The sequence below is a fragment of the Falco punctatus genome, assembly GCF_963210335.1.
Source record: "Falco punctatus genome assembly, chromosome: 4".
NCBI classification, from domain to species: Eukaryota; Metazoa; Chordata; class Aves; order Falconiformes; family Falconidae; genus Falco; species Falco punctatus.
In genome coordinates this window covers 108146958-108165411 of record NC_137583.1, presented here as the reverse complement: position 1 = coordinate 108165411, position 18454 = coordinate 108146958, and the positions used below count along the sequence as shown (strand labels likewise).

The window sequence follows — 18454 nt, the reverse complement described above, 5'->3', positions numbered from 1 at the left end:
TTTGAGACACCTAGACCTGATTTCTCAGAAATGGCTGGTGCAGCACTTCAGATACAGCTGTGAGCACTCACACTTCACAGACCACAAACACTTCAAATCCAGCATTCAGAAATGAAGAAGTCTAAAATTGGTGACTACTTTTTAAAGAGTCTGGTTTACACTGCTTGCCTAAAACCACAGCTTGCAAGCAGGTAACATACAGATCAGCGCACAGCCTTTCAAACTGAACAGCCTTAACAGACATCACACTTTCTCATCTTGTAATGCCCTTCTTTTTTCACTTACGCACCAACAACCGGTGACTGTGCCTCCTTCACTACCAACCAGATTCATTCTCAGCACAGCCCCCCGCTTTGAAATTCATGAGCCCATGTTTCTACAGCAAGGCACAAACATGCAACTGACGTCCACAGCATAGCGCATGAGCACAGCAAAGTTACACTGATATTGCCTATACATGCCACGGCTTTTGAAGCTTTTGATTTTGCAACTATTTAATGCATTGTTTTGGGTAAGTAAATCTTGTTTTTCATTAAATAAATGTTATCTGAGACATATTAATGCCTCCCAGTCTTCCTGAACAATCTGCAGACACAGCAGCACCACACAACCTCTCCTCCAATTTTTAGTTCTTCACTTCCCTCTTTTGTTCTCCAGTTTTTCTTACACTTATCCCCAGGCTATGTGCCCAAATAGCATGACTAACCTTTCTTTCCCTACTGCCATCCCCCAGCCAGGATCTCGTTTCATTAATATCTGAACTAGAATCTTGCTCCTTCCATAAGCCCTTTGCCCAAGAGATACGTGTTTTTCCATGACAGTTGTGGTAACTGGACTCTTTTTCACCCAAAACCGCCAGAAGCTTCACTTCCAGAAGTAGCCGACTACAACTTTGCCAAGTTTATAACATGGTTAGTTGTTTGGGGGTTTTGTTTGGTTTTAGTTTAATCATTGTGAAATCCACCCCCACCGTCCGTCCGTCCGTCCGTCCGTCCCCCCGAAAAAAAAAAAACCAAACCAAAAAAAAGATATCCTTGCCAAATCCAAGACTCCTTTTCAGAAGAAGAAAGGGGTCATTATGTATTTTCAAGAGTCACCAGAACTTGGTTTTTTTCTTGACAGGAAAAACAGCACCTTCTCAAGAAACACAGGTAAACTTTTCTGGACAAATTACCACTATAGAATACTTACATGAGAAATAAATATATATATATATAAAAAAACATACATAATGTGATATTAATTAATTATAACTATATATAATTATAGAGAGTATGTATAATATGTATATAATGAGAAGATTCTATCTTGTTAAATTATAACAAATGAAATTGTGCCTGGAAATTTCAATTGAAAGCCTGAAAGCCGCTCCTACAATCTTCGAGTGACATTTCCTTAAAGCTACATTTGTTACTGAAGGTTGAAGGGGAGGGTGGGGGGCAGTGGAAATAGCCCGCTTTGCACACATAAGGTGTGCCATTAAGCAGATAGAAGATTGAAGCAGTTCTATGGGACCGTTACAAGTTTTAATCTTTCTATTTAATCTTAAAGCTCCATATCATGAATTCAGCCTCAAGCTACCTGATGGGTAGATTTGTCCGAGATCAAAGATAATCAACTCAGTATCTCAGTTCTCAGTCATGAAGTTCTGCTTTCAGGATTTTGGTTTAGTTTCTTGGGTTTCTACCTTAAAGACATAAGCATACTGCTTTAAAGAACTTGTGCTTTGTCTCCATACAAACAAATAGAAAAGAAGACAACAGATCTGAAAATTTTCAGCTGATCCTAATTATAGTCTGTGTATTTAAGCCAACAGCAAAGGATACTTAGAAATAATATAACCAGCTCTGGGTGCAATCTTCTGTGTTCAACTTTCACTGTTTATCTGAAGGCCGCTTCTGACCAAAGCCATGCTGCTAACTTCTACCTACAATATATACAGTATTACTTCTTTAAACTAAACTACCTAAAGCTGATCAACCTACAAATAAAAATGACTAAAACTGATAAAGCTTCCTCAAAGAAATATTTTAGAGCAGAACTATACAGTATTATAACACTGATAAGTCTGGAAACCAGAATTTTAGTATAAACATATTTAATTTCTAGTACATTAAATATCTCAACAAAAGCTACACAGACTAAGATGTACATAAATATTTCTTTGGATGTGCATAGAGTTATCTTTTTCCCATTAACAGGAACACAACATACCAGATAAAATAAGTAGTTCAATAATTTCTGCATCTCCCAGATAGGCAGCAGCATGTAAAGGGGTCCTTTTCTCATTATCCTGTGGTAAGAGGGGGGAAAAAAGGTTTTATTTAAAATAAAAAAGTATGTTTTAGCATTCTGTATGAGTTATGAAAAAAAAAACACTGCATAAAAGTGCATCTTCCAAATATTTTACATTTTATAGCTTAGAAAACATAATTACTCTAAAGACGTTAGTCACATTTACTAAGACAAGCATGCTTCTCCCTAAGGAACTCTTAATACCTACAAAGTCAACTAGTGTTTTCCTGATATACACAGACTGACAGATGCTCATCACATCTTTAAATGAACCTATCAGTTAGAAATCACCATGCACTTCTCTCCAGAGACAGGAACATGAGGCTGTCCTACATAGTTAAAAACAGTACTACACCTTAATGTGCAAAAATTAGTGAGAAACATTTTCTTCGGTAAATTTAAAGTTAGTTTCAGAAGTTATTTTTTAAATAGAAAAGAAGCTGCAGTGAATAGGGGCAAAAATACTGAAATCTGATTTCAACTGTTTTGTTTAAATGAGCAAAAAGAAGGTAGAGATGCAGCTTATATTGCAGAAAATTCTCTGGAGCATAAAAGCAAGACCCAGCACTTTCCATTAGTTCAGGCTGATCTAAGGTCCTTTTTGAAGGTACAAGTGAGAGAACTTACATAGCCGTACACAATGTATACTGATGAAGATTCATTTTTGTTAAGACCAGCCCAAAGTATTTCTCAGCTCTTTCAGGATCAGTGCCATTTTCCCTGCACCAGTTTACAGCTTAGTCAGAAAAAAAAAGATCGCTGTCACATCACGGCGAGTGACAAAAACGAACAAGAAGAACCAACCAGTTTGCTCTCTGAAGGCAGGCTGCTGAGAAATCAGAAAAGAATCATCAGCTGGCATCTTGGCATCCTGGTTATGGCCTAACCTCTGCTTAGATGTCTGCATCTTTTTTGGTACAGTTTCAAACATACCAGGGGTGAGAGATCAGATAACAGTCGCAAGAGATGTCTACTAATTTAACTGCTGTGTCACAACTATGATAAAATTAACGTGCATTTTAATTGACATTTTATTGTGAAAAGCATTCCTCTCCCTCACCAAAATAATTCACTTATTCAGTGACTCCCTACTTGAGAGCTAGCAGCATACAAGAAGAAAATTCAAGTTCATGGCAGGACACATCTGATAGCAAAACTAGAGCTGCGACCCAAGAAGTCACTTCTAAAACAGAAAAGACAATTTCAGAACTTAGAACATTCAACCCCACCCCCCAAGACACCCCCACCCACACTGCCCCAACCTACTCCCTGTTCAGTCCCTGCTCAGAAGTTGAATTTACAGTTACCATCTTATCGTAGGTTTCCTAACGCAATTTTTTGGAATTATACACAAGTAATTCCAAACTGAGCAGTGCAAACCTGACCCTGATGCACCCTGAATAAGGGCTCAATACTACTTACTTATCAGTAACATCACATAATGCCTCACAGTATCAATTACTTGCCAGTATGCGTTAATAGGAGATTACACATTTATGACAAAAAAGACAGCCCCTGGCAACAAAGGACTTGCTATCTAAGGGGGGTGGGGGTGGGGTGGGGGAATAACAGACAGACAGGAAGCACAAGGGAAAAAGTAATACACATACTAAACTTGCTTGCCCAACCCAAAGGCAGTGAAGACCAGCCAGCAATGAAAATCAGTTTTCATTTCTCCAGTCTGGAGGAGCAGAGCTACTATAGCTAGCTAATATTTTGCAACCCCATTTAAGCTTTTTGATAATGTTACAAGAGCCTATAATCTACAGATTAAGAAACACAGAAAAAAAATGAGTATGATATTATACTGTCTGCAATTTCATTGTAGAATTAAAGAAAGTAAGCTAGGCCATGAATAGGTCCTTTTGTAGAGACATTATTCACTCAGGAACACAAGCAAAAACTGCATTTCCCACTTAAAGGGAAAAATTTGTTATTATCAAAGTTTTCATCACATTTGTTGTGGTATCGATTTGTTTCTTTGTTTGGTTGGTTTTTAACATCTAAACGACAGAAGTCATGAAATAACCAATCTGATAAAACCAATCAGAAATCTCGGTGGAGAAATATAATGGTGGAGAGAAGAGAGCTGTTTGTCTAGAAAAATGCTAATCACCCAAATATACTTTCCTGAAACACCCATGGTCCAAACTTCTGATAAACTCCAGCCACAATTCTCCAAAAATCCAGCCTCTACTCATGGAAACCAGCAAAATACAAACACGAAAGCAGCTTGAACACCAGCAACATTTCCACTCCAGTGCTTCTGTGTTTCCGAGCTGTATATTTCCAGTCATGCAAATATTTTAGTTTTGCTGCTCTTAAGCTGACAGCTTGAAAAGACTCAAAGCCCAATTCCCAGTTCTGCAGCAGGGAGTACAAACTGGGAGGGTACATATGCAGGAGGCTGGTGGAGACTTTCCTGCTCTACACACTAGGGCAGTCCTGCTAGGATGCTCATGGCTTGTCACCTTCTGGGTCAGCTCCAGGCTTGGAATTCCAACAATCCCAAGCCCCAGGGTCTCTATCAACCACAAGTATTCTGCATGCTGAGGATGCTTTGACAGAAGCCCTGACTTTTTTTCCCCTAGTTTCACAGCTGGCACTTCTCCATGTCTCCCCAAAACGATATTTTTTTTTTAAAGTTACCTTCTCTGTGAGAAAGTTTTTGTTTTAGTATTTAAAAACCGTTTTTTCAGAACTGCTGAAATGCTGCATTCAGCAAACTCTCATCAGTATGCAGAAGTCTCTCCCTCCATTAAAAGAAAATTCTAATTTTGTTCCATCTGAAGTCTTACATTTTAATCAGTGAATTTTAATACATTAAATCTGAGTAAAATTAAAGAGAATTCATATTTTAAATGCTACTAAAGTACTGCTATACAGATCAACTCATTTTTATTAATGAATGGTAAACAATTTTTACCTACAAATACAAACTATTGCAATATAAAGCATTACAGTAAACAACACTAATCAAGCTTTCAGTTTTAACAAGCTCCTTTGGAAGCAGGCATCTTGCAGCACTGATACATCATACTAATATGAACACTGGCCCTAAGGTTGCTCCTTGAATTTCATAAACTTGAATGACACTAAATGAAACATTTCAAGAGTGAAGGGGTTTTGTACATAAAAGTCATTGTTACACAGAATGTAAAAGTCTAACGCTGTTGGTACTATTTAATTCCAAATATCACAGTATTACTGCGGTATTCAACAACACAGAAAAGCGAGTGTTGTGCCATCTCCATTTTCCAATGCAAAAACCTGCAAGGCAAATGGGACTATTACAACTTTAAATCAGCTGTAATGTTAGTAAGGAAACACATCACACTAATTGCATTAGGCAGGTTTTACACAGCTGAAAGAAAGTTTATGTTCCAGTAGAAATAACAATGGTATTTATATTCCTAATAAGAAATTCCAAAGTTTAATTCCAGATATTGGTCAACACTGTCAACAAACTAAAAAGCAATAAAAGGGCTCAGTCCTTAAGGAATCAGTTTTCAGAATGACAGATCTATGTCACAAAAAGCCCAACATCATATTTATATGCACCTTTGGATTGCATTACATGAAAAACATATAATCATTCCATTTGCAGTACTTCCATTTCTCAAGTCACCCAAACGTTTCATCTGCACGGGAGTTTCTATAAGGATTATGGCATGAGATTTGTATAGGAGAAAGCCTTACAACCCTGTTAAAACCAAATCTGGAACAACGCGACAGGGATAGTGGTGCTGCGAGCTTCTTCGTAACTCCTCTAACCTAGAACAAGGGTAATGCCACCTTTGTTTCATTTTACCTAAAACATAGGCTTGAATTGTTTCACCGGCTATTTCACGGGTAAATCTGTGGCTAATTTAAACATGCAGCATTCAAATCCACCTCTTTTAAAAGTAGTAAGTATCCTTTGAGATATAACAATTTATTCCCTGCTTTATCTCAGCAATTAATTTAGAATAACTACATGCAACTAGAGAAGAGTTTTAAAGGAGCTACATGCCTTCAAGGCAGATCTCTATTACCCTGTACATAAGATTGCCATACGTATGCATCCTGTATGTAAGACTGCCATAACCTGACTACCGCTTTTCCAAGAGTATATTAGAATATACCTTCAATTTGCCCTTCAAATAGTTAAATATCTACTGATCCAAAATCTTTGAATTAAAGTATTTTTTTGGAAAAGCATGAATGTAACTTCCCCGTTCATAAAAACTCCTCTTTATCCTATCTGCTCTTCAAAACCAAATTTTGCAGCAACACTAAGATACTCTCATTATTTCGTGATCACACTTACAAAGTATCATTTAATAGGTGTTTGCTGTATCGCTTGTCAGCAGTCTGCTTCACTACCATCTGTTCCTGGCAGAAATCAACCTTAAATACACAATCATAAATCTTGAAAGAGTTTCAGTTGCAACATACCCTGCAATATCTTTAATAAACATTCCTTGTAAGTGAAACTATTTTTAAATATAATACTTCACTCGGTATATTTTTCAGTTAGCTTAGAGAGACAGGACTATTCAACCAGCATCAACTCCTGCATTCACAGATAACGTATAACAACATGACTACAAAATATTTCCAATTCTTTGACAGTGCCCAATACCACAGAGGTCTCCCACTGTGAAGTCTCTCAGTGCTACACTTGAGAGTCACTACAACACTGAATTTTATCTCCAGATTTTGCTACAGATTTAGAACTGTTATTTCTTAAGTTAAAATGTCTACTCCAAATTTTTTTTTTTATTCCTCCACAACAGAACACATTTAAATATTTGGCTTTTACGTTCCAACTTTAAAGTTCACAAAGGTTTAGTTTAGATACATAATTCTATAATTGAGACCACAAACAAAGTGGTGTCTTAAAAACACATAACTAGACCTTGAAAATTAGTTGTATTATTGTCAACTGACAGTAGAAAAAAAAGATAAAGTATTAGGCTTTCAAAAGTTGTCAATCTGTTTGTATCCCTAGAGTGTAATTAATCTGCTGTTTCTTTGGATTTTTTCCCCAGTATTTCTTAACTCAATTCCCAGAACTTCACATTATCAAAAAAATATCAAATGTCTAACTAATTTTGGCTAACAATTTGTAGAAGCAGACCTCTATTTTCTTGCTTTATTTCAAATCTTAAGATGCAGCTCCAATATAGCTAGCAAGCCTAACAAGGTACAATAATGGTCTTCTGCATGCTTAAAAACAGGAGGAAAGCAGGCCATTAACCACAAAAATAATACTATTACACAGCTAACCACAAAGTATCCTTTGAAGGCAGAAGAGAGATAGTAGTTGAATTGTAGTTGAAATGACTAGATTTGACACCCTGAGTCTATTAATGTCTTTAACTAATGCTCATGCTACTATTTTTCATAAACACTTGTACTGTATTAGAAAGAAACATTTTTTGAAAGCTCAATATTAAAACTTTCACTAATAAGGCTTTAAGACTAGACATTACATTTCAGGACACATCCTCTTCAGGCCATCTATTAGGACAGAGCAAATCTAGACTTTTAAGCAATCACAAAAAAACTGAGGCAGCATCTTTGTCCTCGTGCTCATTACTGAGAGCAGTAAGCAATTACTCTAGAGGGCTTGTCTTGTAGGAGAAGCGTCTTTAGCAACGAGGGTCACTTCAACTGTAATCTGCCAAACCCCAGTGTTGTTTCTAGTGAAGATCATCAGTACTAATTTAATAGTACATCCTCTTTGACTTGATTCTAGATAATAATAATAAAAACCCGTCATGTTGTGGATTAAACCACTAAATAATTTACTCGTGAGTGCCACTATAGCTTGTGGAGGCATTAAAATCAGATAGATAGAGCAGAAAAAAAAAAAGGTAGGTCAGAAGAGAACTAGCAAGCCACCTGGAAAAAGGTCACAAGAGCATCCTTTTAGGAAATGGAGTTTATAGAAAAATATAAATGTCACTCCAAACATGTATGTTCCTTGAGAGTACAAGCTCACAAGTTTCTGAACTGCCACAAGAAAAAAAAATTTCCCATAACAAGGCATTTAGTGGATCTATGCTGACATGTAAAGTAGCCAGCAATCACTGTACTACTTTGATGTTAGAAGAAAAGACTATTAGCTACATAATTGCAAAGGAGACACTAACTCTCCTCTCCAAAGTTTAATTTTCCACAAACTCAAATGATCAGCAACTGCAAATGGACATACCATAGGCTGTTTAGGTTTTGCATATGGGCTTATTTCACAGAAATGGGAAGAAATTTAACTTGGGTCTGGGTGAATGGGCAGGAGAGGGAGGAATCATGCTGAGCGGCATTAAAACCAGAGATGGACAATCTGATCTATTCTGATTTAGTCACTAACAGCAGTGATAAAAGGCTTAGAAATTTACCTTTAGAATTTTTTTACTTGTATCCACACTATCCACCAAAAGAAATGAAGAACAGACTGAACATTGTCCAGGAAACCTCCTTTCCTGGAACAATAAGGTATCTACTATGGTCAGAGTTTTACAGGGAAGAAGCATCACAGACACATCCTAAATGGCAGTTTGAAAGTCTGCAACAGTGGTGACCAACTGTAATGCATTTCATAACTGAACAGCTATCCCTTCCTTTTCTGGCTACTGGAACATCCCAGGCAATCATGTTTCTCCCCTAACACAAAACCTGGAGTGTATTTGAAGTCTTACAGAAAAATAGCAGGTCAAACATTTCAGTTTCACCTTCACCTAGAGCAGAGCAGAATGATGATGTCTGCTGCATACAAATCCACATCACAGGGACACAAGCATAAATGGGAATCTCCACCAAGGAAGAGGCATGGAATAATTCACATTGCATGTCTGGACATAGTCTGCAATTCCAAAAGCATCCTCATTTAACCTGATGCCTCTGGACATTTTAAAATGGAGTTTACGTGATTGAATTTGAAGTTCAAGTTCATAGAACAGCACTAAAATCCATGGGAAACAGCTTACTTGCCATGCAGCTAATGATTATCTGATTCAACTCAAATAACAAAACTGGATTAGATAAAAAACTCTATCCTTACTGAACCATTATACACAATTCATACACAAAATAAAATCTTACAAATAAGAATTACATTGAAAGTTTGGTTCCCTTCTAAAATGCCTGGCAAGTAAAAGCAATCCGGTGGGAATCATTAAAACTAGGTTTGCATAGAAAAAGCATCTAGCATTCATATATATTACAGTGACATACCAGAATATTCATTTATATTCAACCACTTCTTATTAAAAAATCGTTTTTAAAAACAAATAAGATAGCTTAGTTGTATCTTTTGTTTTTAAGTAACATCCGGAAATGCCTTTAACAAAACTTGCACAAATAATATCAAGAGTTCAAGTTACATGAGCAAACATGAGATGCCAAGTGCTCCTGTCCAAAAGGCAATCCAGTCTTTAATATTGTCACTCAGTAGAACAACTTGACAGGAGGGGACGTGAGAAAACCTGTTGGTTTAACTTTCATTGAATCCCAAACTTTAATGCCCATAGCAACTTAGGAAAATGCAGTTCTGAACACAAGTTGGTACTACACTACAGAAAAGACTGGCAAAAAAGGAAACAAGTTCAGAATAAAAACCAACACTATTCTGGATATCTTTTCATATAATTATCTCTTTAAATGCTGTCTTACATCACAAGCATCAGGCACAAAACACCATTCAGGCATAATGTTTGAAGCCTTGCCCAATGAAAACAGTGGCGCCTAAAGACAGGCACACAAAAAGAAATGAGTCAACGTTCAGCACAAGGAACAGCTATTGGGCTTCAATTCCATCTATGATTACTATTGCTGGACCCCACAGCCAGCTAAACTCTCAGTGAAGGAGAGTAAAAATTTCTCATTTAAAGAAGTGCACTCAAAAATTACAAGTTATTTTGATGTGGCTGAGATGCCTAAACAGTGAGATTCAGTTCATGAGCCTGCGTTGTTTTCAAGAAGGCCTTTTTGAAGTACTAGATCTTCAAAAATATGCTGTTTTACTCAGAAAACAGACAAAATTTTGTAAAATCCAAAGTGTTTCTTTTTTCATTTGGTTTCTGGAAGACCATTATTTTTGTCTGTCCATGACAAGAGAAAATGAAGTTAAACTTCCTACTTTTCTTAGAAGTTATGCAACTCCTAAAGGTAAAAAGTTATCAGTAAGAACACATATGAGGACACGAGAGCTTGAGGTATTCTGGTAGACATTGCATCCTTATTTCTCACAACTGAAGACGTACACAGCAAGAAGACTTTTTGACTTGTAGTTAGGTATTTAAAGAGACGTATTTTGAAACAATCCAACATCTCTGTATTTTTCCACTTCCAAGCAATTCACCTCAAAAATACCTCTCCAATTTCTGTTTTTTGAAAGTACCAAGTCAGGGTGCTTTTTGGAAATACACATCTTCTCATATCCTTTAACCTTTATGTTCCATGCAGGTTTTGTAAAGTTGATGTCACTGTTACAATTCTCACTGGTCAGGTTTTCAAACTCATGTACAGAACAAGCACAGCTTGTAAGAAAAGCTGAAACTACGTCTTATTCTATGAAACTGCCTATGTAACTTCTTTTGCCCAAATTTTAAAGTCTAGGAATCCTTGTGAGTGAACTCAAACGTTCATTTGGGTATCGGATAAGGACCTGGATAACTGAAGACATTTTGTGAGCTGCTCCCTTTCACTGGAAGTTCCAACATCAAGAATTTGGTCCCATTTATCACTAAAAAAGGCTACTGAATTCTTGCCCAATACATGGAATGAATAAAGAGCTATCCTCTACTCTTTGATAAGAGCAATTTGATCTCACAGTACAGCTGAGATTTTAGATGTATCTTCCTTCCTTTAACTTAGGAATTAAAACAGAGCAACTTTTAGGGCCAAGACTATTTATTAATATACTAGATTACGGTGGAGAGGAAGACAGACAGCAAGAAAACTCCATCACTGAACTTAAAAAGTAACCAACACAAACCCCTACAGCATTCAAAACTGTGCTATATTTAAAAAAGGATACATTAAAAAATTCTTTCCCTTGGCTTTACCCTTCCCAAGTATATTTGTAAACATTTACCTGGTACCTACGGCACAAGACAAACATAGCCCTTAACTGCAATGCAGTTGCTGATAAGAAAAGTTATGAACATCTCTGAAACTGTTTTTGAAAAAAGTAAAGCAGCATGTGAAAACAATGGACTTCCCATAGTGAGCGTACAGCGACGTGGAGGACATTACATAAGCCAGCCTGCGCTCATAGAGCAGGCTAAATGAGGGACAGTGACTGCCTCATCTTACTCTGTCATCTATCTGTAGTATTTGAGGACACAAATAAGAAAATGTGCCAAGAGAGAAAACAGTACAATACAGGCTCTGTTTATGCTCCAGTGAAAGATCACACCACACTAGGTAAGGTATGCACGTCTCCATCCCAGTTTAAATCCACCACATTACGTTCAGGCCAATGACACTTTTGTTCAGAGAAGCTGGGGTTTCTGCCTTTTTCATTCAAAGGCTGGTGCTAGAATGACAACCCTATATGTGTCTGATGTAATTCAGGTATTCATCTCAATAACCGCATTGTCTTGGTGACAGGAAAAGATGTGGTTTTCAGGTTGTCTGTTTAATGTTAGCACCTCTTCTTGGAGCAAGCTAAAACATTCTGCTTGTGCATGTTGAGCTGGATAACTTCATAAAGTCAAGTCACCTAGCTGCAACACACAAAGTCCTTCTATTAAGAAACCCTTGCACTATTCTGAACATCTGACTCAGTAGCATATAACACAATCTGTGCTAACAAAAGGCAGAAAGTGTTAGGCAAGAAAAAACCCACAGAATGCACCTATTCTGAAGAATGTGACAGTCAAAAAAACCATCCACCCAAAATAAGCGTCTGCAACAGAAAATGAAGTCCCCACCCTGATCACAAGGAAACCCAACAGAAAGCCTCTGCTAGCAAGGATCAAAACTCCTCCAAAACTGCCGGTAACCTTTGGATCAAAGTATTTTATTTGCACTATTCCTTAGGGAATAGATTATCAGTTTAGAAGAGAACTGTCATTACAGGAAGCCCTAGCAGCGACTAAAGCAAGACATTTGCACTCCTATGAGACAATAAGTCAGCATCATGTAATTTATTTATAAATGACCATAATTACATATACACATATGTATATAACCAGTAGTTCTTGCAAATAAAAAATGAAAATGAAAGTGAAATGAAATTAATAATTTGGAAGGATTATAATAAAAGTAAGACTTCAATAAAGACTGAAAGATAACAGAATTCCACTGGTTTTGGAGACAGAAAGGTACCGGCTGACATCATAGGTCTGAGAAAATTCCCCTCAAACTTTATATTCCAGACTGATGTTGTATCTGAACTTCAGAGGCATACTCTTCAGCAAGGACTCAAGAGAGCCCTCATGGCAATGAGCTTCTAGTTCATCTGCCCTCAGACCTGACAGCAGTACGAGCCTTTCCAGGCCCTACAGCCACCTACCAAATGTCGACGAGAGCCCTCGTCCTCAGGCATGCATGGGACAGCTCTCCCTACAGCATGTAGCAAAGAAATAAGAGATGCTTCCCCCCTAGTTTTTGATATACAACCACCCTTTACTAGATTAGATTTAAGGAACTTAAAAAGGGTATCTACCTTGCACAGAGCCTGTGTACAAGGGCCAAAGGGGACAAAGGAAATGGTGTTTACTGATAGCGCATTAGATATGTAAGACTGCTTTAACCACTTGCAAAGTGGAGAAAATAGTCTTGTTCAAAAGTATGTTGCATATGCATAGTTTTCACCCAGAAAGTTACTGCAAATAATTCCTAAATTCAAATCCTATCTTGCTATTACCAGCAATGCATTCTCTAAGGAGTGTTGATGTTGGAAGTTAATGCACATTAAGTCTACTGAGCTTTTTTCTTCCCTCTGCTCTTTCAGTGGGGATGTTCTGTTCTCAAATACCAATCCTTTGCGTGACAGGCACAGCAACTGCCAAGAGTAACTCCAGTAAGCTCTAACTATTCAAGACCTTGCCTCTAGCTTGTTTTGTAAAAGCAGCAGGAAATGCAGAACTTACTTATGTATCGAAGGTTACAATCTTAAGTAATAATCACTAGAAGTAATATAGCAAGTCGGTCATGATCTACAAAATCATTATCACTAAGAATCACACTGGAGACATACACAAAATTCTTGAAAAACATTTAAATTTGATCTAATTATTCATGGTTTGCTACATCAATGCCAATTTCTCAATGTTAAAGAAATAACAATGGCTGAAACAAACCCTGTCTGTCAAACCCCCAATTACTGTAAAACAAATTCAGAGTACAGCCAATATGGTAACAACACCACCACGCAGACATCCAAGCTTGTTTGCCCAGTTTAGCAAACAGTATAACCATATTAGCATAGTACTAGCCAAGCTTACTAGACTTGAGGAGAAGGATATATTAGCCTAGACCAGCTCACTACACTGGTACTACGTCTCTAAACAATATCTCTCGCTACCTGTACAAGGCAGCACCCATGTAAGCACCTTCTTTTCAGAGTCCTGCCCTTCTGCAGCAGTAACTTTTTGAGAACTACTATCCACAGAAGCTACTTGCAACTTTCTGATGTTAGTCAGGCTGCCTGTAACTGCCGAAGGTTTGCTTGTATCACTCTAGTAAGAGTGATAACTCACAACATCTGAAAATCGCATCTGCACAGGCCAAACACAGTGTTATCAACAAGAAGCATGGAATTATTCCTCTTTGGACTGGCAAGATTCTCTCATTAAGAGTTTCGATTCTGAAGAAAAATGCCTAATTATACAGATTTGTATTTAAAACACTCTGCATCTGTTTCTGCACCAGAAGAGGAACTCAGCACCATTTGGACACACTTTACATTGAGGCTGAAAAACATGATTCACTCTAAACCACTAAAAAGGAAATAAGATATCTGATTATTCATTACAGATGACATACTTGAAAAAACATTCCACATTAATGAACAGGAAATCTAAATCTTTAAGTAACAATAAATAACTGCTGTATTATGAATCTAAATCTTCTTTCCGTAGCTGGTGGATACTCTTTACAATGTACAACTTGCAGCAAGTTTCCACAACACTCAGAAGAATTAGGTCTCCAAAATTCTCCATTTCTGGAATCAGTCAGGCCTCAGACCCATGTATTGAACAGCCTCATACCAGATCCTTCAGAACTGGAAGAAGCTTTCCTATAGGAAAAGCTTCTCTACATTCCCTGCAGCAAAGCTTCTTCTTATCCCTTCAGATACATAATACGAATATTCATGTTTTTAAGAACTGACTCAATTCTTTAGCACAATAACCCCTGGACATTCCCATATGGTAGTGTTGAACTCTATTGCCTAAAAACCCACCTAATAAAACTCGAGCATGTTTAGTGGCAAGATGTTCTACAAGCTAACTTTGTCTTGTTAATAAAAACACCATACACATTTGCTATTCATATAAAGCCCTTCTAAAAAACATTTCCCAGACTTTCTTGCATGCAAGACACACCACATTAAAACTGATGCATGGCTCCAAGTTCTGAGCAGGCAGAACCTGCTCCTGTCTGCACAGGACCACAGTCTTCTCCCCAAAAATAGGATTCTTCGCAGAATTTTCCTGCTATTCTTCAGATGTAAAGAAATGTCAATGAAGTGAACACTTTATGAAGCAGGAGAGCATCATGACTCATCATTTCATCAGGCCAGTTGCACAGGAAACGGGGGTTCCTGTTTGCAGTGGTAACATTAAGAAAGTTTAATACAGAGACTGACCAGAAGCAGAAAGTGACACAATACATTGACATGCACATTGGACAAAAGTCCATGAAAAAGTTTAAGGAGAAAGAAATATCTTGCTCTCATTCTACAGCTGAATTTTATTAGAAATCCGTGGCCAAACAGGACAGAGAAGATGAATGCTACCATTATTCTCTGAGATTATATCCTATTTTCTTCTCTCCTATACATATGAAAAATATATTTACATATACCTTACACAAAATGACAACATACCAAATTAAATGAATCCAATAACTAAAATGCCTCTACCTAGTTACAAAAGCTCTCTCAAGTCTTATTAGAGATCTGTTCTGAGTAAGAGATAGGTATAATTATTGTTTTTCAGATGGGTAACACAAATCTTTCAACAAACAGCAGTGGAAACATCTGCAGGCACACTCAGCTCCTTTTGTGATTTATGCCCATCCTGACTTCACCTGCTCTCTGCCAGGTCTTACTGCCCCCCACATGCCCAAGACAATTTCTCACTCTGCTCCAGCACCTGAAGCTGGGTTTCAGGCAGGAGCTGCTGCAGAGTCAAGGCCTATGTTTCTCAGTGATGTTTTTTTACTGGAGAGATTCTCATTATTAGTTTTTGTTTACACAGGAATGTTTTATTTCCTCCCTGATGTTCAGTTATTTCAAAGAACTGCACTGACTGTCAATTCATTGTATGTTTACTGTCACCAACATTAGATAAGCTACCATATTTTAAAAATTATTTATACACATATACACACACATACTCACATTTTATAATATAACTTGCATATGTGTATATATATATATTTTCAATATACAGTTCTTACTTGCAGAAAAACTCACAGTGGGGGACTGTGCTTAACAATCGAAACGATGAAACTGAATTAAATAACTAGCACCAAAGTAAGTTATAACTCATCCTATGTTCTCATCATACTGAAAAGTCTTTCAATCTCAGATACCTGTAATTTTATCCCACGAATGTGCTACACTCTAAATTGGAAATAAAAACAGTTTACAAGTAATGTTCAACCAGAAACCTTTCTAGTGAAAAAACCCAAACTACTAGAACTCCAAAGTTAAACAGGATTTAAAATAGACAAATAATTTGGAACATTAGGAAGCAGTTCTAAACTATTTTTTCCTCTAAATCTGATTGCTAAAACCTGAAACTAAAAACTTAAGAACCACACTAGCTATAACTAGCACATTGCAAGAGATGGAAACTAAAATTTGTCTTTATTCTAAATCTCTCTGAGGAAAAAAAAGTGCTCTCAGTAGAAAACATGCAAATATTTCTATGTACTTTATTAACATCAAAAGTCCACATTTTTCACTAAACACTTCTTTGCTATGATCAGACTCAAGGTACTACAACATTTTTGGATAGAAGGTCTAAATTTAAGATTGTTTTTAATAGGACTGAATTGTGCACATGTCCAAGATATCATTACAGCTACACATTCACAATCTAGACTGTCAACCTAGATAGTTCAAGTTATAATAATTACAGTGTCTCTTTATGTCTGCAACTGGGAATTAGCAGAAGATACAATTAAAAAAAAAAAAAAAAGAGACTGATACTTTTAAAGAAAAAAAATGTATGCCTGATTGACACTCTCTAGACCACAACTAAGAAAGTAAGAGTTCAGACCCTGCCTATTAAGACAGGAACTAAAAAAAAATAAACAAATTGCGCTCTTCAGAATATTTCACTATTTTCTGGATGCCCTTTAAATTCCTCCCTCACATTCAAAGCAGCAAACTAGCAGTTAAGCGTGCTGCCTGAATAGCCTGTGCTGCCAGGAAATACAGTAAGATGCTGCTGCACAGTACCAAATATGTTAGTGCAACGTTTTGTTGCCAACTCCAGCTGTGACGAAGTCCTTCATGCAAATAGTCCACACTGCTTTCAGGAGCCTGATAAAATAGTTACCAACACCAGGACCGATGCATGACTGGGACAAACAGATTAATTAGCAAACTCACAATCTCTCACCTCTTCAGAAACACAGGTTGAAGAGTTAAAAACTGTGCACAATTCCTGCTTAGTCTTTGCTACCTTATCCTAGCCTTTAGCTTCTATTTATTCTCACCAGTTCAGATACAACTGTAGCTTTGCTCCAATTGCCAGAAGCTTTATCTAGTAGCAAGAGGTGTTATAGATGAACTGGCCTGGAAAATCATTTCCCTGCAAGCAACACACTGGGTGGACCAAATCAAACCATTACAAAACATCAGAACCCTTTTTTCTGAACAATGGTCACAGTATTCCTGAAATGGAAAGAAGTATGATTTGGACACAGCTCCCTTCCAGTGCTTTCATATGGCCCATGTAAATTTCTGTGCAAAACTGTCAGTTTCCTCCACTTTTTTCAAAACTACTTCCACTACTTATTAAAAACAGCTTAGTTGAACACCCCCCAAGCAAAGAAACATGGTACTGCAGATGAACCATGGCTATTTGAAAAGCATCACGTATTAACCAGCTCTGAGCAACTTCTTCCAGTTGTCCCAACTAGCAAATTCCTAACACTATCGTGACAACAGGCACTGATAACAAAAGGCGTAACTCAAAACACTTCATGCATACCAATTGCTGCAGAAAGAGGGTTTTTAAAGGCATAGGTACATCAAACTTAAGGGAATTTTCATTTGTAGTTATATGCATGCATGCTTTTTATCAAAAACAAAAAAAAATCTGCATTAGTCATTGGTAAAATAACTGGCTACAGAAAAACAATGAACAAAGGTAAAAAATTTCCCGAAGATTATCTTTACATTGTTACACATTATGGCTTTTTATTTCTTTTTGAGCAAGTCCATGGTATTTACTTACGCAAGGTTCTTTACATTGAGAGATATTTTAATATAGTTGCTGAATTAGCAGTTTAAGTTTTCCATATAACAACATAATAAAAGTTCTTTTAATGTATGAAATACATACAGAATTTATTGGTATGATCAGAACATTGAACTCTACTAAATTCTGTAGAATGTTCCATAATTCACTCAAGTAATTCAGACTTTCCTGTTCTACACTGCACCCTGTTACCCCACAGTTCAACCCACAAGGTTAAGCATAAAGATGAAAGACCATACACACACTACCTATTTTTTCCACTTAACCTCTTTTAGGACTTTGCTGTCCTATACCAGCATCACAAAGAATCTTCCCTGGTTTTTAAACTGTGCTTTAATTTTCATTGTTCATTCCTAAACTACTCAGATATTTGAGACTCTTGATAATCTAATTCTCCTGGCACCCAGGCCCAATGCTGTATGAGAATTACTAGACTTGTCACCAGACTCCCAAACCAACTTCCTCCTCTTTCAGTATATGCAATGACCTGCAGAGTAAGATAC

At 37.1% G+C, this 18454-nt stretch overlaps 1 protein-coding gene across 3 annotated transcripts in view; it reads right to left on the bottom strand.

Annotated features, from left to right (window-relative positions):
• The window catches only part of ANKRD28 (ankyrin repeat domain 28), a 140908-nt gene that overhangs the window by 56779 nt on the left and 65675 nt on the right, over positions 1-18454 (bottom strand). For all 3 annotated transcript variants that reach the window (XM_080386444.1, XM_080386443.1, XM_080386445.1), the window contains exon 3: positions 2215-2293. In XM_080386444.1, coding sequence (XP_080242570.1) covers positions 2215-2293 — 79 coding nt within the window. The remainder of the gene's footprint in view (positions 1-2214; positions 2294-18454) is intronic.